Source organism: Anser brachyrhynchus, assembly GCF_964034855.1.
Source record: "Anser brachyrhynchus genome assembly, chromosome: 1".
NCBI classification, from domain to species: domain Eukaryota; kingdom Metazoa; phylum Chordata; class Aves; order Anseriformes; family Anatidae; genus Anser; species Anser brachyrhynchus.
Genome location: NC_137694.1, coordinates 13595442 through 13623362, shown reverse-complemented (window position 1 = coordinate 13623362; position 27921 = coordinate 13595442). Strand labels below are relative to the sequence as shown.

Genomic DNA, 27921 nt, shown 5'->3' with positions numbered 1-27921 from the left:
ATGTAGCACCCTCTTGACATTCTGGATAGAGTAGTAATACTTGTCCTTAGAGATGATGATTTACATGAAAAAGAAAATAAAGGGGAAAATATGGTATATGTAAGTAAGAAGACGTCTGTGAGCATCTGCAAAGATGACTTGCTACCTAACAAAATATAGAATGTAAGCATTGGTGAAACTCACAGAAGTTCACAGAAACAAGAGCAACATAAAATCCAAGGACTTAAATTCTTTAAAACAGAACAAAACAAGAAGATTTTGAAAGTTAGCATACAATTCATATATCTACACTACGTTTGCTTGTAAAACCAAATAGTGAGAGCTCTGATGAAGGATACTGCACACTCAACTGTGTACCATCTCAGAGTCAGAGTCGGTTTTACCAACCATCTGCCTACAGTGTGCTTGCTCCAAAATTTGTTTGAGATGTAGAACTATCTCTATGACACAGGAATCACGTGTTAATGGTGAACGCCTTTCTAAGGTTTTGCATGCCTCCTTTGGTACACACTAGTGAAACTGAAGCTTTACAATGTACTGAGGGAAAGACATTTGATTGGCAAGCCACTCAAATTCTTGAAGAGAGAGGAAGAATTTCAAGGATTCAGCACTCTGACTTTTAGCTTCACAACTGTTTCTTATGTGAATTAAGTTTTAAATGAAATCTGGAAGGTGGCCATCTTTTAGAAACTCTGGAAAACTGCCAGTATTCATAAAGCTTTTTTTATTGTGAATTACATCATTACATCTTTAACCCTTCTACTTTTACCACCCCCTCAAAGAGACCTCAAAGCAAACAAATAAATCAAACAGACAGAACAGAAATTTTGCACCCTGAAAAGTGAGAAAATTTGGAAATTGCATAAAGTCTGATAGGGAGTTAATTACAGGGAGTGACTAACGGATTTATAGAGTGTCTGCCAGGGAGTACTGACACACAGCTATGACGGGCAGCATCAAAAAAGTAAGAGAAAGAATAAGCATTGGCTGTTACAGATGATTTTGAATTGGTAGTTATTTGGGTGATTTTCCAAAAGTCACTGTGCAAGTGATAAATCCAATGGTCATTATTCAACTGAAAGGGTAGCGCTGTTCAGGACTAAGGCCTGTTTATCACATTGTGTTGAAAGGACATTGCCCTCAAGTTGCTGTTTTGGACTATACTCAGATTAATGCATTTCTTCACTGTGAGGTACAGATTATACAGAGATTTGCTAATCTTTCCATCTTTCCTATTTTTCACAAAATATCAACACTGTTGATTAGGAGTCATCGGAGGAAGAAGAAATAAAAGAGTAAAAAAGTCTGGAATGTTTCTGAGTACATATTATTTGGAATTTTATTCCATTTGAAAGAATCGGTGAAAGTGCATGATATTTCATAGTTACTTAAGATATATCAGAGCAGATGAAGAAAAAGGCAAGAAAATGGCCAGTACCTAGCAGTTCATTGGACGTTGCTCACGATCTTAGAAAAATCAGGTATCTGATTTAGATCACCAGCACCTCCTGCAACAGATAGACATTACCCTTTAAATACTAAATTATCCCAGACTATCCTTGACAGAGAGAAAAAACTCCATTACTCAGTTCTACAGAAAGATACAATCAAATGCACTTTATCCTTTTTCAGACCTCTTTCAGATAGTGGGATTAGCTGAAATCCAATACCAATAAATACTATACCTGTATGACAATACTTTATTGTATTTGTTATATCCGTTTTATCACATAACATAACCCTTCATTTAACTAATTTCTTTTCTTTGCAGTTTATATTGGTCCATCCTGCCTCAAATTCTGCTCAGGTCGAGGACAGTGTACTAGAAATGGCTGCAAGTAAGATCTATAATTCTCTACTTGTATTCAATTTTTGTCATATATTTCACTTGATGGTCTGAAAGTTGAAGTGATTTCCATTTCAGTCCTTGCTTTTTGAGATGACTAAATATAAAACCAGCATAGCCCCCAGAATGCATAAAACTCACTTGAGAGCTAAATATCAATCTTTCTAAACAGCCGCATACTTAATAATTTTAAAAATAATTTTATTTTGGCAGAGAGTCTAAGTTCCAGTTCACCTTAAAATGTGTCACAGAGCCCATTGGAATGTCAGTGATGCATGCTTTATACTGTTTTTAGAAGTGATTTGGGACTGTATCACTTTTATATTAAATTTCAGGGAAGAATCACGATTTTGATAGTTCTAATATCCCATAGCCCCATAGACCTCAAGGACAGAAGGTCAGCACTCCATTTTTTTCCTGAAAGTCTGGCTTTTAAAAAGTGTTTCAGCCTTAAAAGTAAAATCAATAAACACTTTCAAAACTATGGTGTCACTATTTTTAGGTGTTGCAGAGAACGTGATCCACGGGGCGTTCTGTCCTGTTACGCAGTTGCTTGTAATTACATCTGACATGCTATAGATAAAACTATTTGACATATGGACAACTGTAAATTACGTCTGCAGTATTTTTGTTACAAAAATTAATAGAAACATCACTACATGTTAGGTGTAGATTTTGGGAGCTGGTTAATAACTATATTTTTTTAATTGGAAAAGACAGTACTAGCTAAAAGAAAGGTATTGACTATACAGTACAGGTCTAGAGAGGTTCTTGGTCCTTAGATTTGAGAGGGACTTTGTAGGTATCATCTACTCTTGAGAGATTTCAGGCATGTTCTAGTCTGCTAGAAGACCAGAAGATGAGAGAAGATGGGCTCAATGTAAGGAAGGCACTAACTACTCTATTCAATCTCCCTCATCCCCAGGTGTGACCCTGGCTTTTCAGGGCCCGCATGTGAGACGGCTTCGCAGACCTTCCCCATGTTCATCTCGGAGAGCTTTGCCAGCTCCCGCCTCTCCTCCTACCACAATTTTTACTCTATCCGTGGAGCTGAGGTCAGCTTTGGCTGCGGCGTCCTGGCCAGTGGCAAGGCGCTGGTCTTCAACAAGGACGGGAGGCGCCAGCTCATCACCTCCTTCCTCGACAGCTCCCAGTCCAGGTGAGAGCAAAAGAGCAGCAATGCAAGGTATGGGAACAGGGGAATTACACTGTGACAGGAACCCCTCCTCTTTCATATAACCTTGTGTGCTGGTCATTTTAGCAGGAAGAAAAGGTTTTTTTAAACCCCTTTGTCCCATAGTTTATTTCCAGCTCATAGCTGTACAGGCTTGTGTTGTGTTTTTTTTTTCCCTGCTTTGTAAACAGCAGAGCCCAAAATAGACTGGAGGGAAGTTATTGTACAGTGAGACTGGAAAATATGAAATGTTAATACCAAACCTGAGTGTCAAAGCCAAGTGCTAATTAATTATTTATAAGGCTGTGTTTATTTGACAGCTTGTGGCAGCTGATTAGATCAATTCACTGTCTCTCCCTCCCTTTCAGAGCCTAATAAATAATTAAATGCTGTACTGATTGGCATTTTTTAAACATATGTGCCACATTGCATTACTTGATAGTAAAAACAAATCGCACACACAAAGGCACATAAATGATATTTATCAAAATTTGTCTAAATTGAGAAGATCATAAAACAACCTGGTTGGGGAAAAAAAAAAAAAAAAAAAAAGATGTGTATGGTATCCTGGAAATACTTTGTGTAATTCTGCTGCAGGTTCCTGCAGTTCACGCTACGCCTAGGAAGCAAGTCTGTGCTGAGCACATGCAAAGCGCCCGACCAGCCTGGCGAAGGAGTGCTGCTGCACTACTCCTATGACAACGGCATTACATGGAAACTACTGGAGCACTATTCGTACCTGAACTATCATGAGCCAAGGTATATGCGTGAATGTTATGAATAGTGTTATCTACATGCATTTAATGCTGGTCATGGTCACTGCAATGCTGAGAGTGAAGGCATCTGCCCAAACGTGGGCACGTGGTGCGGGAGAAGAGTGAAGATCTTTTGTTGCACACTGGAAATTACTATTCTCCCTTAAAAACGTGAAGCTGTTCTGGGCACTTCTCATTTATGCCTGCCTCTATAAACAATGAATGCATGGATTTGGCAGCATCCAAGGCTTAGCTGACATGACAGGACAAGCAATGTGGGATGAGGGGGAAGAAATACACTTGTGGGAAATAGGGGCATGTCTCATCCCATGGAGGCAGCCACTTGTAAAGAAAAATTAACATAAATTATTTGTAGCTTTGAAGCCATAGATACCTTCACTAAAGCATCCTCTGGGATTAGGAGTCTGCAGGCAGCATAGGACAGTGGAGATGAAATGCGACTGAGAGGGTCTCTCTAGGTCAGTGGGGAAATTGCTCCAGCTCCCGTTATGAAAGGGATTACATGACTGTGCCTGTGCCGGTGGGTTGGACACGGTGCCCTGGGAGGACGTGACAGTGTCTGCTCCTGGGAATCATGCAGATCACAAAGAAGCCAAACAAAGAGATCATCTCATCTAACAGCACTTGCATATGTCACCAGGTTAGAGGGGGATGTATGGGACATATGTAGAGAAGAATGTAGTGTCTCCCATTACATTTGTGAGACCACCCACCAGCTGTTGTAAAGCACGTATTAAATCAGGAGTCTCCATAAGCACGCCTCTATTGCAAGCCCAGAACCACCCGGGCTGGCTCTGTGCAAACCCACCCAAACCTGGAAGCAGCCACCCCCTGCAGCAAAGCCAATAAATCCTGATGAAAGAAGATGCTCTGTGAGGGGGCACTCAAGAGGCAGAGCTAAAACTGGCATCACAGGTCCCTCCCCACCGCTCTGATCCTGCCCAAGGGCAGTTTTGTATCAGATATTGCCAAAAAGAGCTATCTTCATCTTGTTAATAACCCAATAAGACAGAACATGATTAAGAATATTCTGAAGGGGAAAAAGGAAAAATAATACTAATAATAACTTCTAACATTACATATATTTCCTGAGAGCAATATGAAATATTCAAAAATCTGAGAGGAATGGCTATATTTGGTAAAAGTATACAGTATGTGGGCTTTAATTTCTGAAGTTTTACGTGTTACTGAAGGAAAGATTCTACAACCTTATACACTCATAAAACCTTTTTCAAAATATCTTTTCCCGTCCTTTATTATAGTCACATATATATTTTATATGGCCCTGTTTCTAATTCTTAGATTCAAGATTAGAGCTGTAAGAATTATATTTCCCTAAAGGTTTTTAATATATAGCACTATTAATTTTTTATAACAAAAAAGAAAATACACTTTCTGGTGACTGATTTTAATGGAGTTTAAGATATAAATGTAGCAAATTATATTAGTGCCAGAGATTTCTTTTGCTCTTTGAATTAAGTGTGAAACACTTAATTTCTTGAGTTCTGACAGGGCAAAGAGCTAAGCACAACATACACAGGTTAGAAAGGTTTGCTGTGGGATACATATACTCCATTCTGAGTAAAGAGAAAAATGACAGGCATACAAACCTGAAGGTAATGCTGGCAATAATTATGATGAAGAACACGAAGAAAACTTCACCTTTTTGTATTGTGTTGTGTAAAAATATTAGCAATTTTGGTAACATAGATGGACTGCTACAAAGTTTGGCAATCAATCTGTATCCAGAAATTTAATTAATCTTCAGTCATACAAAAAATAATTACACATTTAATGTTCTGCTGAAAAGGTGCGTTTAATCTGCTAACATTTGACAGCTGCATTTTTCTTCTGAGCAGAACAGCGGTGGCTTTTCAATATTAGGTATGCGCATAGCTTGAAAGAATGAGATCAGAGCAAAGGTCTCCCAGCTGGTTTTTAAGAAATCTAATGGTAGCTGGTAATGTTAGTAAGAACACTTTTCTTCTCTGCAGCAGAAAAGTCATTAGCAAGGATCCCCCTCCCTCTCCATCTATCTCCAGCAAATCAAAGTCAGACAGGAGAAGCTGTTATAGCTGGAGATGCAGTCAGGTTCTGCATACTAACATACGTGGTTTACACCAGCATTTTTAGATTGTTTCCTTAACCCCTGGGATAAGAAATTTATTTTAACAAGCATTTAATATTTAACATCCAATAGGTATATCAAAGATGTATGTCGATTTAGGATTTTCTGTAAATTACTGTCAGTGAGAATCGGTGTCCACGTGGGTGAGCTTGTGAGGGTTAAGAGTGAAAGGGAAGTTGTTGGCATCAAAGACAGCCAGTAAGAGAGAAATGTGCCCAGGATTATAAGAGAGCATCAGCTCGTACAAGTGCCAACTGCTTCCTGGCATATGCTGGATGCACTGTTCCTGCCGGCTGCGGTACCAGCTTTCCTCAGGTTTGTCCGACTGGCCCCTGAAAGGCAAAAATATCAGCTCTTTTAGCATCAGTAGCACTTTAGTGTCATTTGTGCCTTTGAAAATTGGCCTGAAAAGTTGTAGAGTTGCTGCTTATTAGGGGATCTTTGGCAGGCAGAAAGGTTGGCCTTGTGGTTTATTCATGTGCCGGAAAGTAATACAGTTTGGTCTTTCTTTAGCAGGGTATGAAGTAGTTCAAGCGTCTGTTTATTTGAGTAGCAAAAGAAATGTATCCGCCATTCATCCATCATGTGCACTGCTGGTCCCTTGCCACCGGGACATGGCAGCATCTTCTCTGGCTGTCCCCCAGCACCGCTCCCTTCAGACTACGGCAGGCAGAAAGCAGCTCCTAGAAATGCCAGTCAGGACATTTTGAGTGCTTCCCACTTGATTAGCCAAGAAGTTTGTTTTTTCTTGCTAATTGATTTAACATGTTCTTATTTAAAATAAGAAAAAAGGGGTACTATAAATTTACTTTTTACAAGCACAGTTTAGCAAGTCATTTTTAAGAGAGTGGTTTTGCACCAAGAGCACTGAAGGGACAGACTTTCATACGCACAGAACAAAACATTACAACAGGCAGCTTAGAAAGCCTTAAGTCTGAAAAAAACCCTTGGTGCTAAGGTATAAAATTATGTTTCCAGTTTACCTGATTTGTCATTTTACCCAAATTTCCTCCAAGATAGAAAGAAAAATATCGACGACATGATGAGTTTGCCAAAACCTCTTTTGCCAGCATGTAATTGCTCACCGATGGAGACAAATGTCACTCTTGCCATTCTGTTTCACAGCCCACGTGCGTTGCATGGGGCACTCTGGTCCTGGTGATTTATGGAGCTTTCAAGAAAGTGTCGTTTCTGTAGCAATTAATGCGTGCTCCCTGCTGCTGTGTACGATAATTGCTCCTGGAAATTAGATATTACTCTTAATTTTCTTAGCAGTTTGTCAATTATAGGTGTGTTGACATAGCTGCCATGACAAATCAGGTGACCTTGCATACCAGAAGAGCCTGGGACTCACCTCCGGTAGCATCTTTATGCAACCACACAAGAAACGTATGCCATAAGCCTACACATGATCACACTGACAAGATGAGCCTTTTCCACTTGAATGTGGCCATTTACAGGGGTGGGTTCTTCTAGGACAAGAGAAACACAGGCATAATAACATCAGTGCTGTGCAGAAACAAACACAGATGTAAAGAAGATGCATTTTTTTGGGTCAGGACAAAATCCACTGTGTCCGGAAAGGTGGAGGCAGAACTTGTAAATCCCTGGTAGCTGATCATCCCTTTGCCAGCCTAAGCCCCCCACCTGCAACTGGGCTTCTGCTGGAGGCATTCAGGTTTCTTCTGGCAAGGAGGTGCCACTTTAACATTTGCAGAGAGCTCCAAGGTACAAGCAAAAAATTACAAAATTGGTGGAAATTCTTTTCTGTGGCTTTTCCACATGGCTGTCTATCAGCACTTATTGCCAAGAGAACTAATAATTCCCCTGTCCCTGTCACTGGTGGAAGCTATACCAGTAGAAGCTGAGGTTTCTGTGGGCTGAATTTATCCTTGGATTTTTAGGGTTAGTAAGAAAAACTAACAAAAAATATATCCCCAGGAAATTAGCACAAACAGTGTCACTTTCAATAATAATTTTGGTTTGTTTTCCAGAATAATTTCAGTGGAGCTGCCGGAAGACGCAAGACAGATTGGCATTCAGTTCAGATGGTGGCAACCATACCACTCTTCTCAGGGTGAAGATGTGTGGGCGATCGACGAAATCATCATGACCTCTGTGCTTTTCAATAGCATTAGTCTGGATTTCACCAACCTAGTTGAAGTCACGCAGTCTCTGGGATTCTACCTAGGGAATGTTCAGCCCTACTGTGGTCATGACTGGACTCTTTGGTGAGAAACACATAGTCATTTCTGTTTTAATTTTGTTTTCTTTGTCTATTCATCCTACTAAGAAGCAAGTGATCTCTGCAAATGAGTCTTGTTGGCAGTTATTCAGAGTAATTGTGTCTCACCCACACATTATGGTCAAAACTACAGTCACTGATCTAATTCCAGTTAGATGTAACTATTTACACCTCATTGCCCAGAGATTTATGTTTGGTGGGAACTGTGATTGTAGCATTCTTTTCCCATAAAATTTTAAAGAATCTCCCAATAGAAACAATTAGGAAAATTTCTGTAATCACCACTTAAAATCCAGTCAGATTAACATGGGTATAGAGGTTGTATAGTACCCAAATATTTTCTAAATGAAGTTCATATCTATTTATATGACTATTATGTTACACTTAAAAAAAAGGAAAGGCAACAGAAGGTTGGTAGAATAGTGTTAGCCATTAGTAGTTATTTTGCCTGTTGTTATACCCATTTAGTCATTTACACTGCAATCAGCATTAACATACATATTGCAATGATACCCAAAATGCACTGTGCATTTAGGAAAAAAAAAAAAAAGCAAGGAAACATCGCAAAGTAGTAAGTATATTTCTTTAAAGGCCAGAAAAAAATATCGGTGAAAAATGTGGAAAATAAAATTATGTTAGGATTGTTTAAGATTTTTTTTTAGGAAATTATTAATTTGTTCCAAAAATATAAAATTCTGAAGTACATAATTGTAACATTTAGAATTAACAAGGTAAGCTCAAGTTAATTTCTCTGTTTTGATTAAAACCAGATAACAGTTTTATGCTAGTCTGATCAACATGTAAACCCACTATAGCTTTAATTGGCATAGGTATATTTATTTGGTGAAATTACCATCACAGTAACTATTAGAAACCACAAGAAAAAAAAATATATTTTTTAATTCTATGAAAATATTAATAATTTTAGCATCCCCACGGACACTCGGAGAAACACCATTGGAATTTTATTAACAAGTACCTTTGAGCAATCTGATTTGACTTTCTGATCATCTGTCAAACTAAAAGGAGTTGGTTTAGCGGTAGGAACAACACACAGCGCTTTCTAGCAGTGATAATGAGGCAGCAGAAGCACCATTAACCACTTTAATAAGGACAAGGAAGGTACTTGCTGCTCATTAAAATGAAACAACATGTTAGGGCTCAAACTGTTCGCATCTTCTTCATCAAAGAGTTGGAATGAAAGCCCTTTAATGACATTGTTTTCCCTCTGTTCTTGTAAAGCTAGTTTGTTGGGGGGGGGGGGGGAGGTTATTTAAGATAGCAGAAGTTTTCCTGTTTTCCTCCTCTGAATTTAAATTAGAATCAAAATAATAAACATGAAGTTAAATTCTCTATGCCATATATTAACTAGGATTTGCAGTGCTCAGTCGTGGTGGAAATGTTGAACTTTCCATGCATCAAATAAAGTGAAGCATTTGTAAGACTTCCTTACTATGTATGTATAAGTATTTTTCATCATCCCTGGAAGACAAGTACTCTATCCTTCACTGACCTTGCTTCTCTCAAGGGAAATTTTTAAACTTATACAAAGTCTGTACAAATGGATGCTAGTTAAATTAATTATTGTTGGCTTTTCCCAGCTGTGAGTCCATTTGGTTCTCATTTTCTAACTCATGACTTTCTATGAGAAGAGCCTGCAGTAGCACTGACACCATCCTCTTGAGAAAAGTCTGACAACTGCTTTTTCATTAGTGGAACTATGGTAAATACGCTATAAATCATTCTACAGTGTGTCATCCTGAGGCCCGTTTTCACTGGATTGCCTTTAATTGTCTATTAGGTCTTCGTTTCTGCCTCAAAATTTGTAAACCTGAAATATTTATGCTTAAAATTTGGGAAAAGTCTATGAGGGTTATTTTTGTTGAAGAGGAAGGTTGTTCTTTTCAGTATCTGGTTTCATATAGAAAAGAGGGTTTTTTTGATAAGTACGTGTTTTAAGCAAAGGTGATTTTTAAGTGTTTTATAATGATCTGTAACTGGTGCAGTCACTTGATTGTAATTGTCAACATTTGGTTTGACATTGGTTCTAACAGCAAGTGTATTGTGTATACTGAAAGGACTCCTGAACACTCTTAAATGAAGTGTTTGATGATGTACATTAACTCATCACTTCTCCAAAATGCTCATACACAGGCCATGTTTTGACCCAAATGGAGTGTTCTGGAGTGTTACAGAATATTTACAGCCACTTGCAGAAAAAAAATCCACCTACTGATAAAAGCACTAAAGTTTTTTTATTATTACTATTTTTATTTATTTTTTTATTCACCTGGATGCAAATGAAACAGCACAATATAAGAAAAATAAACTGTCTTCAGTCAGGCTATGGTATTATGATTGAATTTGATGTAGCAGACAACAGAGTGTCCCGTTGCCTCTTAAGCAGTCTGGGGAAAGATTATAAATCTGGCTCATAATAAACTGCCCTAATGGGGCAATACAATACAGCCGCCCTACATCAGCTTGACAGTTTGCCTGTGCTTATAAAATGTTTTGTCTTTTAGTTTAATTATTATTCTCTAACATGCAGAATGTTTCTTTCAGGTAATCAACTTAATTAGAATATATTAATACATTTAGGAATTATCTAACAAAGTAGGTATGATGTGATATAAAAAGACAAAAACTTCTGCCTTTGATAGAAGCAGAGCTGGGGCCAGGATGAGTGTTTGGGATCTGGCTGTCACGTCAATATTCTCAGTCAATGCAGCTTTACAAAATCAGCTGCATCCATGTGGCCTTTCAGTATTCCTGAAAGTACCAGCCTTGAAAATGTGGTAACTCTGGGAATCCCAGAGCAGTTTGGAGAAGTGCAGACTGGCTGACATTCACTGTGATATCATTCCCAGAAGTACCAATTAGTTGGCAGTGCTTGGAGGGAGAGCGATTGTTCTGAGGGCACCTATGGGTATTGTGTTTCTGAGCCTCCACAGGTCTAATTATATACGCGCTAGAAACCAATTTACAACTACATATTTATACAAAAATGTGGCTTTTGCATTCTCAATTCCTGAAGATTTTTGCTAATTATTTTTATGCCGGGGACATTATTCTCTCTTGTACAAAATCCAGAAACGTATTTCAGCTGCATGATTCCTACAACAAACAAAGAAAACATTTGGTATTCCAGCAGAAAAGCCTACCGCTAACCACAGGAGAGCTGAAGAGCAAAGAAGTGGCAAGTAAGGTGGAAGACCCACCTTTAATGCTACCTTTGTTCAGCTGGAGGCAATTTGTGGATGATAAAGGACTTTCTGAACCCATAATGTGATTTCCTCCCGTGAAAAGAGCTCCTCATGGAACATCACAGATTGTCTTCATCTCCTCACTAGCTTCCATTTTCACATTTCTTTAATATTTATTTTAAACAGCTGTTTTCACTTTAATGCTTATTTAATGTACTGTGTACAATATGGCTAACTTATTAGGTTAAAATGAACACCAAACTTAAAAGGGTCTAATCATGATCTGAATTTCCTCTAGGAAAAAAAAATAGGTGTTTAAGATTTTTTTTTCTAATTTTATGGCAGTATTACCATATAGAAGGATTTTTTGTGGAAACAAAGACAAAATGAAAACTAATTCTTTCCACCTAGGCTAAGTACCACTCCTTTGCTTTTCACTTTGGGGAAGACAGCTTCCAAGCAGACTCTTTATCAAACTGTTTAGTTTCAACTCCTTTATTCTGTTCAGCCAAGCTCCAGGTAACTGCTTTGTTACCAAAACGTATTAGTTTTTACATTTGCAATGCCAAATCATTATCCAAATCACTGTTACATATAGCTCTCAGCTAATGACACTGCACACAGCTGATACCTGAAAAGCATGGTTGTTGTACTGGCACAGATTTCTCAAGGCAGCTTCTGTAAAACCCAGATTTCCCACTTCAGCCACGAAGTCCCAAGTTGCATTGTAGAAATTAACAGCAAGTCAGCATTAGTTTTTAAATTTGTCATAGTTGTCATTTTGAAAAATAAAAGATAAAGTTGGAAGAAAAAGGAACTCAGGCGTTATCCAAACAAAATTTTCTGAGACGCATTCAGTTCTAACAATAAAGCCACAACTGCAGGTTGCCAGCTGGAACGCTGATGAACATACATTATATCCTCTGCTCAATTTAAAATTACCCATCCCGTTGAGAAGAAAAACACTGACAACACTGATGGAAAGTGCAGGCAGTTGAGATACAGTTTTCCAAGGCAATTTATTGTCTTCTGGTCCAGCTGTCCATTACAGTACCCCAGCAGAGAAGGGCTGGTAAATATCCTCAGTCAGTTCACAGTGCTGATCAATGTAGAAGGCAGCTTCACGTGGTGTTATGGGGTGGATCAAGGAAAAGCAAAGTTAGAGAGAAAACAGGACCCTGGATCTTAAACTTATACCAAGTAAACCAATCTAAGTAAAGGAGACACTGTTTTCATTCTATGAGAACCTTCTTAAAAGCATTCTCTTTTGGAGGATAGTGTACAGGATTTAAAGTTTAAATCGTTATTACTTCCTCCTAATACATCCGTGCATTTGATTCTTTTTTCCTTTTTAATAGCATATAGGATAAAAATACATTTAAATTAAAATATCCTTATAATTTCAAACTATGTAGTGTGTTACCATACACATGATAACTGGGTACCTTGTATCATGTATGTATGAGGCTTGGTGCATTCCAAGCATTACTAATGACAAAATTATCATCTGCAGTCCACTGGGCAATGTGTTATAACTCATATCCTGCAGAAAAGAAGCAGAAGATAGGTGACATTCATTCTGAAACAGTCAAAAGTCAGTGAATGCATTACAAATAATATCAATTGAAAATCAATGGAATGAAAAGTCTATGTAATAAGAATATTTTAAACTAAATTCAGTGTATCTTTGCTGTCCAGTATTTGAATGAAATTACAGCTGTTACTGTGAAATGACCTTAGGCAATGGACACTCCTGGGAATGAACTTCCTTTTTGTTTTGTTTTGGTGGTGGTGGTGTTTTGTGTGTTGTTTTTTTTTGTTTGTTTGTTTTTGTTGTTGTTGTTGTTTTCTATATGTTATCCTTTGCTTGCTCCTAATTTGATCTTTCATGCAAAGAGTATACAGTAAGAACTAACAGAATAATGCAGTGTTTCACACTCTGGGATACATCAAGGCTTTCCTGGTAATTTACAGAAGTACCAACTGAAAGGTCTTCCTGTATATTGTCATATCCCATGTGCCAATCTCCAGAACAAAGAAAGAAGTAACACTGTATTTAATGCATAACCATTCCTAATATTCCCTTCTGAATTATTTTGGAGATGGATTCTTATTCTTTCCTTACATCTCTCAGTTTTACAGGAGATTCAAAGCTAGCTTCTAGCATGCGCTACGTGGAGACCCAGTCTATGCAGATTGGAGCTTCATATATGATACAGTTCAACTTGGTGATGGGCTGCAGCCAGAAGTTTACTCCTCATATGGACAACCAGGTGAAACTGGAGTACTCCACCAATCATGGCCTCACGTGGCATCTTGTTCAGGAGGTGAGGCCAGTAGCAAGACCTTTGTCTTCCACAAATTCTGCTTATACAAAGATCATCTGAAATATACTCGTGGCATTGGTCAAAGGAGGATGTTTTCCTCGTTCCCGTTTCTAAAAAGAAACCTTCAGCTGGAGTCAGTCAAAATGACTAATAGAAGTGTTTAAATTGTTATTCATGATATTTGGAAGAGAAGTATCTGAAAGTCTGAAACACAAAATAGTGACAGGAATGGAGCAAGTCTAAGGAAAGAATTGGGGCACTAGACAGAGCTACAGAATAATGGCTGCGATCTTTCCTGTGCTATTGCTTTGCTTTTCGAAGTAAAATGCATCTACGGTTTCCTGGAATTTAAATGGACATAAATTCTTTCTGCCTTTGTGCTCAGCCATTTCATAAATGGAAAGCACTTTCCTTCAGGGGATTGTAATGTAGAGCCTTTCATCTCCCATCCCTGGTTCAAACACAGTCCACGGCAGCAATGACCAACAGTTTCCCCCATCACTGGTGGAAGTGCAAATAGCAGAGTTCACTGCTATTTCCCCATGTGGCTCAGTCCCGTCTCAGCACAAATGTGAATAGCACATTTGGCCGTGATTTGTGCTTTTGTTTTCCATCTTAGATGGCAAGCTGGAGTTTCCTTGACTTCAGTGTGAACTAACAAACATCTATCAGCTGCCTTTGGGCAAGTTTAGAGGATGTCAGGGAACCGGTCCTCATGTCTCTTCAGTGGCAGTCCTGTGCATTCACAAAGACATTTGAACGTCCAGTCCAACATCTTTTATGAGCAATGAAAACATTTTCCTGCTTCACTTGCCCTGTTGTGTTTCGCCACATTTACTTCGGTGGGCAGAGTAGAGAAATGGCAATAACTGAAGTTTTAAACTTTGCAAATTAAAGTAATGCTTTCTTACCTTAAATGGAATTCAGATGAAGGCTGTAAATACTGTATTTTAAATGTTTTTCATGTCTTCTATACCTAGCAGGCATCACCATAGTGTCCAAGAATAGTTCTTATGGGTTTTGTCTTTGCCATCAACGAAAGATCAGTTCCCTTCAGATTTTAGCACTCCTTTCCTGTCTCAGTGGAGCTGTGTTCAGAGAAAAGAACTTGCAGCCAAGTCCTTTTCCTCATACCACCCATGTTGCTCTGATAAAAGAGTAATAAAGGAGGCTATTTGTAGTATGCTTCAAGGATGTAATCTGGCCAATACACAAAACACTAATTAATTAAAATATTTGAAAGTTTTGTTTGCTTTACACGCACTGATCAGATCCTATTTTATAAGATCTTTTATGGGAGATGAATCAACGAAAAATGTTTGAAAATTGCTGGAAAGGAAACTAATCCTTTAGAAAATCTACTGAAAAAAATAAAAAAAAAAACAACCCATCAGCAACTAAAACAGAATAAGACACCAAATCTTCATTTAACATTCTAAGATATTTGAGCAATATTTTTCTCCATGAAATAATAATTTATTCTGCTCTTCTTTATATTTCACTACATAAATATTCCTAATTGCTTTAACTACCATAAAGTATGATTGCCTTATTATTAGTTTCATAGCAGTCAAAGTATGCTATTTGCATAGGCAAGTGTCTCTCCCAAAGGTCTCCCTTGTGTCCAACAGCCCTCAAAGGTATGAGCACAGCAATAAACACCAAACGGCTGTGGGAAATTTGGAGGTGGTCTGGAGGCAGCTATGCTGTGACAGCAGTAGCAGAATGGATTCTTTAAATGGGTAGCCAGAGTAACACACAAGTTGTTAGAAACATTCAAATGTTTTACTAATACCTCATCAAAGCCACCCTACAAATTTTGAGGTTCTGTTCTGGCAATATATAGATGAATAAATGGAATATTGCAGAAAAACAGAGTAACAAGGGAAGAGCAGGTCTAGAAAATGGTATGGATCTGGAATAATGGACTGTGTTCATATTTAATATATATATTTAAAAAAAAAAAAAAAAAGACAATCAGATTTTCTGAAAAGAAGAAAGAAAATTTTGGGAACAGACTTCTCCGGGAATCTTGAGTTACATACAGAAAGAGATCATTGAAGCAGAAAGTGGGAATTCACACCACTTTCTGTAGGTATCAGAGCTGATACAGCTGCAGAGCATGGTAAGGGCCTTTAGATGCACCTTCAGTAAACTGCAGTTTGGGTGCCAAAGTTAGATGCTCTTGGGTGACTCTGGCAATTCTTCCTGCTCCCATTGAAGAGGGAGGGAGTGGGGTCCCCAGGCAAAGCTTCACAAGTACATCTCTAATATGACCAGTAGACCGATTTTGTAGACTTAGTACATAGTAGATTTGTAGACTTATTCCATAGTCAGTGCTAGATGCTGGGGTGAAAATAGTAAAAAAAAATGAACTAGATACCCTCATGGAAGAAAACAAAACATTACTAGTAACTAATACCAAACATACACCTCTAAATGAGTAATATAGTTTTCTTCTATCCTAAATTGTACTACTGATAGCTTTCTGAGAAATTTTCCTGGAGCACCCCAGGATTTTTCTGTTTCTGGGTCTTTCACATCTGGACGCAGGCAAGCTTCTAGTTCAGCGAAAGTTTAACCATTGCTTCTGCTCCTAACTCTACCTCAACATTAAACCTGGTATTGAAATGTTTTATTTCAAGGAATGTCTTCCAAGTATGCCGAGCTGCCAGGAGTTTACATCAGCAAGTATTTACCACTCCAGCGAATTTACCCAGTGGAGGAGAATCACTGTCCTTCTACCACAGAAGACTTGGTGAGTATCCTCATTTCTTTCTTTCTTCTTCTTTCCCTTTTTTTTTTTCTTTTTTTTACTTTTCTGTGTGTGTGTGTGTGTGCAGATAGTTCATCTGTGTTTACATTACTATTACAAAGATCAAGTCCCATGTAGACCATATTCAAGCTACTGGGTGGGTTGCTGGGGTACAAGGACTGACTCAACCACAGGTATTTAACATAAAATGCCTTCCTCACATAACTGGAGTGAAATGTTGCTGAAGTCACCAGAAACTATTGTTTAGGATTGTTTTTAATGTATACTGTGACTCTTCTAATAAAGTTCAGATCTTTTCAAAAATAGTGCCGCTTGTCTGTAAATGGGTCACTGGAGGAAAGGTTTATTTGGATTGTTAATTTTTATTCTGAACATTCCATATTGTTTACGTGTCCAGACCAAAGCCTTGTATAAACAATAACTAATGATTCATTTCTGGGAATTTTTTACCTCTTGTTTCTTTTTATAGCATCTCTTCAAAAAGAGCATTTTCTTTTGGAAAAAAAAAAAATATATATATATATATAAAATCAGAAAGTCTTGTCCTATTCATCTTAGTGTAATCAAACCTTTTTTGCCCACCCTAACATTTTAATTTATTTAACTAGATTATTTCTTCCATTATTTATTTTAAAGGCTTTATTATAATATACAAATATAAGGTGGTTGTTGTAAATCTCACTAATCTTCAACCTCTTCCTGCATTTGAGAATCAAGTTATTCCAATTAGTTACTCGTTGCTTCAGTTCCACCTATATGCATCCCAACAACTGCAATGAGAACTTGCACAGTTTGTCATTGTGTTTTCCTGTCTGTTACCATTCTTCTGCACTTTCCACAGCCTCAAAACAACCAGCAATGATAACTTCCTCCAAAATACTTACCATACTTACAGTAAAACCTATATACAGAATTTCATATTTCCACGCAAAACATCAGGGACAAAAAATGAGCCTTTAAAGCATGTCAGGTCAGATAATACCAAAGACACATATTATTCTATAATTACAATGTACTAAATCTTACCTGCTGTTGTGTATCATCAGCTGTAAAATCTGTGGATCTTAGGAGTGTTTAAAAGTGCCTAGAATTATTCTGGTTGTATTCCAATGTAGGCTGCTATTTTAAAATTTATTTATAAGACATATACTCTACTCAAAGTTATTATTATACTCTGTATAGTTGATGTTAATACCAATGTTGTGGACCTTTTTTTTTTTCCTTAAGATCCAACAATTTTCCTCAGAATATGAGGTGACAGAAGCAAATAATTTCATTTTAATTTAGGAGACTGTAGGGAAAAATTATGGTGAAATAATAGCCAGGTTACCATTTTATGCTCTGCACAAATCATAAATATGTCACGCTCTATCTTGTATCTGAAGGGATTCCTGTCTGTTATAAGAGTTTTGTTTGTAATTAAGGTACAAATTACCACTGAACATTACTTTGCTCTTCAGAAAACACATTTTCAGTACAACTGTTGGGTGAAGAGGAAGAACAGCTGCATATTCCCCACCAACAGTAACCTGATACACAAAGCTGATTGCCACCTCTCTCGCTCTCACCCTCCTTGTCACCAGCAAGGCTCCGTCTGTCCTTGGGGTTGACACTGGGAGGGTAACTTCTTGCATTTTTGAAGCCCACTTACTAACAAAGGGCAAGTTTCTGCCTTTATGAGCCTTATGTGATGGTCAGAGTCCCTCTGGCACATGGCTTTGGGGCTCTCCCTTTCCCTCCCCTCCTCTCTGCTTCTCTCCTCTCTTCTTCTCTCCTCTCTCCTCTCCATATCCACCCAAGGACTATGGCTTGAGATCTCAATAGTCCCAATGTGGCTATTGGTGGCCTCAATATGCCCTCACACCCCTGCACAGCTCTGCTACAATTTCCTGAAGTTTCATCCCTGCATGCAGAGCTCTTTGCTGAGAGTTTGCACCTTCAGTGCATCGGTAGCATCAGGCTGCATTACTGTGCTCATGCAGCCAGAAAATTGCTCTTAACAGTACCTATTTCTGTTGTAAAACTTTCTGGGCCTGATGGTATTTTTGCACATCTGTCAATGTTCTGCATCTGGCGTGGATGAGTTTCCAAAGTCCCCGTGTTATCCAAAATTTGGTGCATTAGGAAATCTGCAACTGTAAGAGTTGTATTAGAGAAATGAAATGTATGCACCTGCTCTCTGAAATTGTATTGTACTTGAGCTGAATATTTCTAACACTGATGAAAATTAATTTCAGTTTTATGGAAGACATTTACATATGAACAGGCCTTAATGAGATACAAGCAGCTGTCAGTTGCTGACTTCATAAACAAATCAACACCTAATGACTGAATGAGAGTTTCAGGATAATTGGGTAAATGTAATTATAGTAACTGAGAAGGTAGCAAATGTAATTGTATCAGCTACAAATTTGCATTGGATCTTTAGATTTTTTAATATCAGGAGAGAAGACAATGATTTTGTTTAAATCACATATCTGAAAAATTTTATAATAGAAAGAACATCGTTTCACTTGCAAGACATCTGGGACTCACCACAGTTTCCTTTTGCTTATCTAAGAGGTCACACAACGACAGTGACTTCTATTTGACATAAATCTGACTTAGAAAAAATGTCATCAGAAAGCCGAAGTACCTTCCAGTTGCATTGTAGCCATATAGAAAATAGCTGGGAAGAAATATGAGGAATTGGAGAGGTTTATTTTGCTCGTAACAAAATGCTTCTGTAACTCCTCAATATATGCTTCCTATTTGAAAAGCTGTCCAAATAGTGACTGCCCAGAAAACCAGTGTTTTATCACTGAGAATGCAGCTGACAGGCAGCTCCTTATTCTCTTTCCTTAATTAATGTGGCTTTTTTAAACCACTGATAACCATTTTTAACAGCATAATCCTCTTAAGCTGTTGTTACCTTGAGGTGATGAGCAGCTTTGGAAAGCTTTCAGAAGCAGCAAGCAGGACGGGCTTTCCAGAGGCATTGCTTTTGCCATGGAGATCTCAGCTCATGGCGTGTTCCCCTTTGCCCAGGGGGGAGCCGCTGCTGCTTGCAGCCCCACGATGGCCTGCCGGCCTCGCCTTCCTGCCAGGCCCCCACCACCACCCTGCATTTCGGGGACACGGGATTCATAACAGCAAAGGTCTCTCTGGGGGAGACCTCTCTTTGTTTGCAGCTAATACCCTCTGCCCGCTCAAAGTGCTTTTACCCGTGGGTCGGTTCTCCCCGCTGGCTGTGTAGGGTGGCCGTGAGCCTGGCACCCAACAGCCGGCCATGGCGCACCCACTCAGCAGTTTTGCAGCCAGCAGTGGCTTGTAAAATGGTGTTGATGCCATGCCAAGCAGCACCAGGAACTATGCTCAGAGCACACTGTCACATGTTGGGGGGCAAGGGACTTGCCCAAATTGCCCCCGTGTCACTCGAAATACCCCCATGTCACTTTAAGTACCCCTGGGCCTGCAGGATTGTGCTCCCCGCACATCCCTAACAAAAACCAAGGGAGCCAAGGCTCCCATTCCCTTCACAGACAACATGACACTATTTTACTGTGCTAGGAGGTCTTTTTAATTTTTTTTTTCTTTATATGCCTTAAAACCTTTCTTTGGTTTCAGTATGGTTATTTTCCTCAGCGTACACCAGAGTTAACGCCGACTACCAGCACACTTTCCGGAGTGTAATCTCTGTCAGGGCCCCCTGAGGTTCTGTTGATGCACTGTGGTGAACGTGAGCAACACCACCACAGAGATGTGCTGGATTCAGAGCATTCAGAAAATAAACAGTAAATAATCGTGGTGAATATTTACTTTCTGTTGTGCCTATTGCACACTTAAGAAGTCCTTAGTGGGCACATTACTGCCATTGTGCACTTTTAATGGATAATTCATAGCTCTTGTAATGTAACCCATCAATACATTGTATCCTGAGGGAGTATTTAATCTGCAGATCTGCCCCTGAAGATTAGCTCTACATGCGGTAAAAATACTTACAGTAGTTTCAATATCAAGCAGATACTTAAAACAGAAAACAAAGGTCATTTTGATTAAAAATCAAGCCCTTGGGCAGCTTCACTTGCTTTTTAAAGAAATTCATATATTTGAATTCTAAAAATTTCTCCTGGCATGTATTAATCTAACCTTTGTATTCTTCTACCATGTGACTGGCTGTGTAACTCCTGTGCCATACTGTCCGTTTTAGCTGCCCAGACCTCCTATATCTATTTCATTTTCACACATGTGAGCAGGTGGCTCAACCAGATTTACAATATTCATCTTAACAGATCTTATTCTGCATAAATTCCAGAGGGGAGTAGGAGGATTTTTTTTCTTAAATTAGAATAACAGCATTATATCCCATGCCATCATACCATAGCTTTATGTCTCAGGAGCAAGCTTGGACAGAATCTCCTACTTCTTTTAGGAACTTCCTGCTTCTCCTCCTTAGCCTGCCCTGTTGAGCAGAGACCATCCCAGCTTTATGCTTGATTTTGTCTTCACTGTTGTCAGCCTTGCTTTCCCTGTCCAACCCCTCCACAGCTCTACAATCATGCTACAGTGACCACCTCTTTTTTTCCCAGACCCACCATGCAGCCAGCACAGCTCCTTTCGCTCCATCAGAACAAACAATTTCCCATTTTTATTTCACTTCACATGCAATACTTTTTCTCATTGTCACCGTTGGCCGAGCCACTTTTGTATGAGCATGGATCAGATGGTGCCCAGCCCACCAGCTGCCTAGCATCCCTGTGCTTGGGAGCTGCCACCAGCCAATATCTGCAACCCATCAGATTTGCACTAGTTGGCAGCAGAGCTCAGAAAGGCTTGATGGTGACAGGAATTACTTTTCTGATGAATTGGTTTCTTCCCTGGCCTTAGTTTTTGATTGTGGAGGGTGTCTGGCAGGGTTTGGTTAGCAGGAGACACTCAGTTTGGAAAATGTCTATATTACATTGGATACAACCTCCTAGAGGGTCAGGTCCAAGTACTATTTTAATTCTTAATATTACTTGACCTCATTATAATAAAGAAAAATAAAGCTGCTGAAGAAAAACAATTTATCTAGAAAGGAGAAACCACAGCAAGGTTTTCTTCTTGAACAATATGACAAATATCCAGAGCTTTGTTACATGTAGGCATGTAATCTAATCCAGCAATTCCCCAGCTCCAGCCACTGCACATCTTGGGTGTTACAGATTTTATTTGAGTAGTTGGCCAAGAGCAGGCTATTTGCAATGTGGCAACCAATAGGTGCTTTGAAACAGAATCTTTCTCAAAATCTGATGATCGTAACATCACCAATGATATGTCAACATAATCTTCTTTAGTATCATCTTGACAAAAATAAATTTCTGTATGCAATAAAAAACAGACAACTTTATGGTATAAGCCAGTGTTCAACACAGAGAAATGCTTAAACTCAATAAGTTTAATTTCAAAGCATAATTTTTAATAATAAATATCAAATTAAACTTTTTAACACAATTTATACCTTAACTGTGAGCAAAAATATAAAAATCAAAGTTACACTCTGGGTCCAGCTTTCTAGTTCTGCATCCTTTCACCCTCACAGAATGGCAATGAATAAAAATCTGGTAATACTCACTGATAGATTTATCTTAAAATAATGTGGCCATTAAGTATAAAGTCTCTGTAGCACCTCTGCAGATTTCCTCGGAAATATCATTATTAACTGCAAAGTCCATTGTGTGCTGCACCGTGAGTTACATCACACAGAAGGGTCATTTACAGGAATCTGTCTTTGGTTATTCCAGTGCCAGGCTGGACAGTGATTGTGATATCAACTTTTATTTTTTATGGTTGATTTTTTTTCCTACAGTTCTGTAAAGCATCCAAATTAAAGCATTGTTATTGGTTTGAAGGTCCAGTGCTACACGTTTCCGCTGGAGTCAGTGCTACTACACAGCGCAGGATGAGTGGGCCTTAGACAACATCTACATCGGACAGCAGTGTCCCAACATGTGCAGTGGACACGGCTGGTGCGACCACGGTGTTTGCAGGTACAAAGCATTTGCAAGTTCAACAAGCTATTGGTCTCCTGATACTTAGGTATTCTGTTATTTTGTATACTTTTTTTTTTCTGTTTTTTCTTAAATGTATTTTAAAAAAAAATGAGAGTTAAACCACTAAAGCAATATTAAAAGCTGCTTGCTCCACCCCTCTCTGCCCAGGAGCCCATACCTTTGGGAGATCCATGCAGTGGAGGAGCTTTCCGTGGCATGGGGCTGCCCAGCTATAGGTGTCCTGGTGAACCAGTTCACAGCTGGAGCTGTTACGCTGCGTCAGACAGTCCCCAGGAACCGACTCAGCGCTACTTTGCAGATGCTGTCAGACAGCTGCAATGCCAAGGGAACAGAGTGCTGCCTGCCAGCTTCAAGCTCTCTGGACACTGAAGGGTTTTTTTAGAAATAAAATATAGCTTATTTCCAGTTATCCAGCTATTCCAGCTTGTTTCCCGGATCCAAAATTCCAATTCTAGAATGATAGACTTTTTCACATGTAATTTTAAAAGGTCTTAAGTAACTGTGAGCATTAAATAAGGTCTTTAAAAGGTTGTTATGCTTATGCTTCCTTCTAGGTGTGACTCGGGGTTTCAGGGTACTGAATGTCAGCCTGAAAATCCCCTTCCTTCAACTATCATGTCTGATTTTGAGAACCCAGATGGCCTGAAGACAGAGTGGCAGGAAGTTATTGGGGGAGAGATTGTAAAGCCTGAAGAAGGCTGTGGGGTCATCTCATCTGGCTCCTCACTCTACTTCAACAAGGTACCAACAAGGAATGGGAGACTGAGAAAGGCGTGTAGTAATGTAGGTTTGAAAGGAACATGATGGGGTTATATGACAAAGAAAAGGAAAGTGGCAGAAAGCTCTGAGCAGCATGAGAAGTGCATTAAACAGCACAGCTGTTCTCTGCAGGTAAAAAACAAAGCAATCAAAAGAGATAGGGGGTGATGTGCGTTATGTATCCAAGAAATCCCTCCTGTAATGGAAGGAAGTAAATTGCCAGTGTGTTGGGAAGTGCATACATTAATATTGTCTTAATTGGGCGTTTTCTGTTTTGAGACTCAGCTTTTTCTCAGCAATCCCCAACACCCATTTGTCTCTGTTCTGTAATGTTCTGGGAGAGGCACCAAAAAAGGTTGGCTTTCAGGGAGGACCAAGAGCTTACGTTGAGGTCAAAGGACCAAAACTAGTGAAAAAGCAACCCCTCCAGACTTTTAGAAAGTGCCTGGTTAGCCTGTAGGAGAATATTCTGTTGTATGACCTGGAAGTTTTACAGATAAAAGTAATATACCACGAATAAGATACAGGGAGATCTGCTAATTAATAGCAATTATAACTAAAATGAAAAGAGCTCTTTATGATCAGGTGTAAGATTATGGGTTGTAATCACAGATTTATTTTTCATTGTTGCTCCTCAGTTCTAATTCTGTTGTGTTGGGTTGTGTGTTTTTATTGTTGTTGTTGTTGTTGTTGTCGTTCTTAATTGAAAGGAAGGGTATAAAATGCAGATACATGCTTCTCTTTTAAGGGTTTGATCAAATTGCCACTGCTGTCATGAGAACCGGATTAGTCCCAGAAGAATAAACCAATATGCAATGCTATGTAATCATATGTTGTTTACCTCATTATAAAAATCTAAGTCATCAAATAATTTTCAGCACTCCTGCACAGTCTCACATCCAGCTCCCCTGGAAATGCAGCTCTGTGCTGAAAATTTCATAATAGACCAATCAGTATAACTAGCTAATTGTGATAATTGGATTTTTTTTTATATAATTGTCTTCTCTGTTAGATGTTTTTCCTTCTGGCTCAGTTCCTTATGCCAAGTTTCTCAAAGTAGTTTGCTAAATTAGAATTAACCTGCTATGATCTTTCTTCTGATTTCTGCTAAGGAGGAGTGAAAATCTCATTTTGAAATTCTTGTCTTCTTTCTATTGATCTCTACGGGTTAGGTTATCATTCATTTCTTGAGTAGTAGCAGTCTCTGTGCCATCAGCTGAAGGTGGCTTATTTAATTTCTGTTTAGATCTTTTTCAAGGTGTCTAGGTGGCCATGGTGATAAACATTACAAAAATTATTTTTGTAGTTGCCCAACAGTTCTGTATTGTTTTGGGAGCTTGTATTCACAGGCTCTGTTTCTTTGCAGTTGCTGAAATAGCTACTTTTTATTTGAATGTCTAATGTTTACTGCCGTAATCAATCACTACTACCAGAATTATTGTTGGCTTTGTTCTGCCAACCCTCTATCTTTTGTTTTCCAACTCATTTTAATCAACTGTAGGTGTGTTGGAATATAGAGAGCTCTTTCAATTAGACCCTGCAATTCCTTTGAGGCTTTATGTAACTCATGCCCTTTCTCAATTAACCTGGTTCTGTGGTTAACCCTTTGGCAGGCAGAGCCAGTTTGGGGTAGGGATGGTGTAGACATGGAAAAAGTATTCAGAATAATTTTACACCCAGATCTCAATCAGTCAACTGGGACATATCTGCCCATGGGACACAAATGGTGTTGACATCTTTATTATCCATAGAATAATGGAATTATTTAGGTTGGAAATCTAAGATCATGTAGTCTGATTTGATTAAGACAACTTCAAATTCTTGTCGGTCTCACAAAGAAAAAAGTTTGCAAAAGTGAATGCCCAAGATATTACCAGTGTCATGGCACAGTGCCCTGGACCAGTATTAGCCATGCAGGGCTGCACTGGGAAGCTTGGATGAGCTGCATCCAAGACTGAGCCCATCTCATTCTCATGGCACCATCCAAGCACTGGCTGGGAACCAGCTCTTAAATTTTGTTACTTATGTCCAGCTAGATCCATGACACTGGTTTATCTCAGACTTGAAAATTGTCAGGAGGATCATGGATGTATGAGCGAGAGACAGGGAAAATGTAAATTCTGCTTAAAATTAATCATTGTTTTACAACTTAGCCCAAGTTTATCTTTTTAATCCCTTTTTGTGCTTGGACAGGAATCTGTGATTTTTAGGTAATCAGAGCCAGTAGGCATGTTGCCAATCCTGCTGCATTTTGGGAGGTGTTCTCACTGTTAATGTAGATGAATCCAGGTTGCAGCCAGTTTTAATGAATGCAGAAATATCATACCCATGTCCCCTCTCCAGCTGCGCATATTTGGCTTTGCCCTGCCTGTAGCAGCTTGTGGCAGCACATCACTGTGCTGGTGGAGGGCTGTGCCAGGCGGGGGGCGTGCAGGTCACCTTTACAGGGACAATGCTCTCACCCTTCATTCTGTCTCACCGCAGGCAGGTTTATAACATGTATCATAATTGTTCAAGCCTGTTGCTGTGCAAGCCCACAAGCTCAGCCTCAAGCAAGGAGGGTGGAAGGGGCAGGAGAGAATTCCAGTTATAGTAAAAGGTTCTTACACATCAAGGCTTCTTTTAGCTGAATATGCTCTGTCTTCTTTTTGCCAGCAAGCACAGAGTGACCACCTTAACCGCAGCATAGGTGTCCAAGACCTGTTTCCTGCTAGAACTCAAAAACGTCCTCGGGAATACTGTTCACTACATTTTCTAAGGCTATTTTTTCTCTCAGCTATGCTGAAACTAAATCCACAGGTTTTAGTTAAGAAACTTCAGATTTACAATACTTACTAGTAAAAGAACATGGGTTTGTGTATGAATAAATCCTAGTAACATGAGGCATGTAGGGAAAACGCTCCTCCCCAGTTCTGGAGTAGGAGATGAATTTCACTGCTGTAAATCCTACACGCTTTTGAAGAAGTAACTGGAAGGAAACCTGTCAAATGGGCTGATGCCAACATGTGGGAAGGCTGTTCTCTGTGCATATAGCACAGGGTAGCAGCTGGAGAAATGAATGCCACATAACTGTAGAGAGGAGGATCAAGTAGCAATGGTACCTTGAATGCCATGAATGTAAAAAGAAAAAAGACTGCGAACTGAAGGTGAAGTCACCCATCCTCACCAACAGAGGACCAACGGGACAATAGAGAGAAAATGCCTAAGTGCAACTGACAAAATAAAAGTGTGTGTGTGTATACTTTTGGTTGTTATAAGGACCTAAAACTTGATGAGACAGAGACAAGCTCAGGATAATTTAAGTTTAAAATATATGAGGATATAAAACACAAGTATCTGAACATAATTGAATTTGATTGCTAGGTAAATGAATAAATAACCAAATAAATCAGACTCTAGCTTCTGAGATACTCTCCTTTCGTGAAATGCAATAGACATTATCAGTAGTATAATTTCAGGTGACTCAACAACACTATACAATGCAAGAGAAATGAGACCAGAAATGTCTTTTTACTGCTTTATGTTCTATCATATAAAAGTTGAATGCTTAAACATTTAGCCCTAGTTGGTTTGTGATACCCAGGGTCTGCCCTGTGTCTTCCAAAGGTATTTGGTACCATGAAGGAGTCAGGAGAACAAGGAAAGAAAGAAGTTATTTGTGTTGAAATTGTTTTGTGAAGTTGTGTTTTGTGTTGAAATGTTGTGTCTGTAATAATAAAAATGCTTGTGGGATCACACCAGAGAAATTAAGACATAAAGGATGGCCAGACAGAACCATTGTCCTAAAGAGAAAGAAATGTCATGTTAACACAAAATGCTTCATGTTTCTGTACAATATTCATCTGTGCTTGACTTTAAAATATGCCAATTTGCAGTGAAGGTGTCATATTTAATATTATTTTTCCCATTTCTTTTCTTTCTTTCTATTGTAGGCTGGGAAAAGACAGTTGGTAAGCTGGGATTTGGACACTACCTGGGTGGATTTCGTTCAGTTTTACATCCAGATAGGAGGAGACAGCTCTTCATGCAATAAACCAGACAGCAGAGAAGAAGGTGTGCTGCTGCAGTACAGCAATAACGGTGGAATCAACTGGCAGCTGCTAGCAGAAATGTATTTCTCTGACTTCAGTAAACCCAGGTATAATTTTGGTCTAAATTAAATCAGTTAAATCCACACTGCATCATCTCTTTAAGAAAACTGTTTCTTAGTCTATGAAAACATGAAAATACATTTTAAGCTATAGTGCTTATAAGCCATCTTTATGTGGAAACTTTTCCAGACTGACACAGTAAACTCCTGTCACAATGAAGGAAAAAAACTAGTGAAAATGGGCCTTAGAAAACCTGAAGATAGCTTGTCAGTGCAAATTGAAATTGCAATTGAAATTGCATAGGTATTAACATGATTTCTATTACCATAGTTGGTAATTTTATCCATGCATCTCTTCATTTTGCCTTGCAATGAACAATTTTCCAGAAGAACTATTGTAACTCAGCAAACTGTCTTTTTCTGAAAGTGATCTAAGCACTTGAAAGTATAAAACTGTTTAACTTTACTTTGTCTCTACTTTGTCAAAATTACAGGAAACTTCCAGCAAATAAGCATGTACCCAGCTATGCACTGAAATATTCATTACCTGGCCATCCAATAC

The 27921-nt window shown here is 38.8% G+C and overlaps 1 protein-coding gene across 1 annotated transcript in view; it reads left to right on the top strand.

Moving 5' to 3' along the window:
• RELN (reelin) overlaps positions 1 to 27921 on the top strand; it is a 293615-nt gene that overhangs the window by 194080 nt on the left and 71614 nt on the right. Inside the window, exons 17-25 of the mRNA XM_080575334.1 lie at positions 1772 to 1838; positions 2772 to 3005; positions 3618 to 3779; positions 7919 to 8155; positions 13510 to 13702; positions 16348 to 16460; positions 22349 to 22486; positions 23065 to 23251; positions 27202 to 27407. Coding sequence (XP_080431460.1) covers positions 1772 to 1838; positions 2772 to 3005; positions 3618 to 3779; positions 7919 to 8155; positions 13510 to 13702; positions 16348 to 16460; positions 22349 to 22486; positions 23065 to 23251; positions 27202 to 27407 — 1537 coding nt within the window. The remainder of the gene's footprint in view (positions 1 to 1771; positions 1839 to 2771; positions 3006 to 3617; positions 3780 to 7918; positions 8156 to 13509; positions 13703 to 16347; positions 16461 to 22348; positions 22487 to 23064; positions 23252 to 27201; positions 27408 to 27921) is intronic.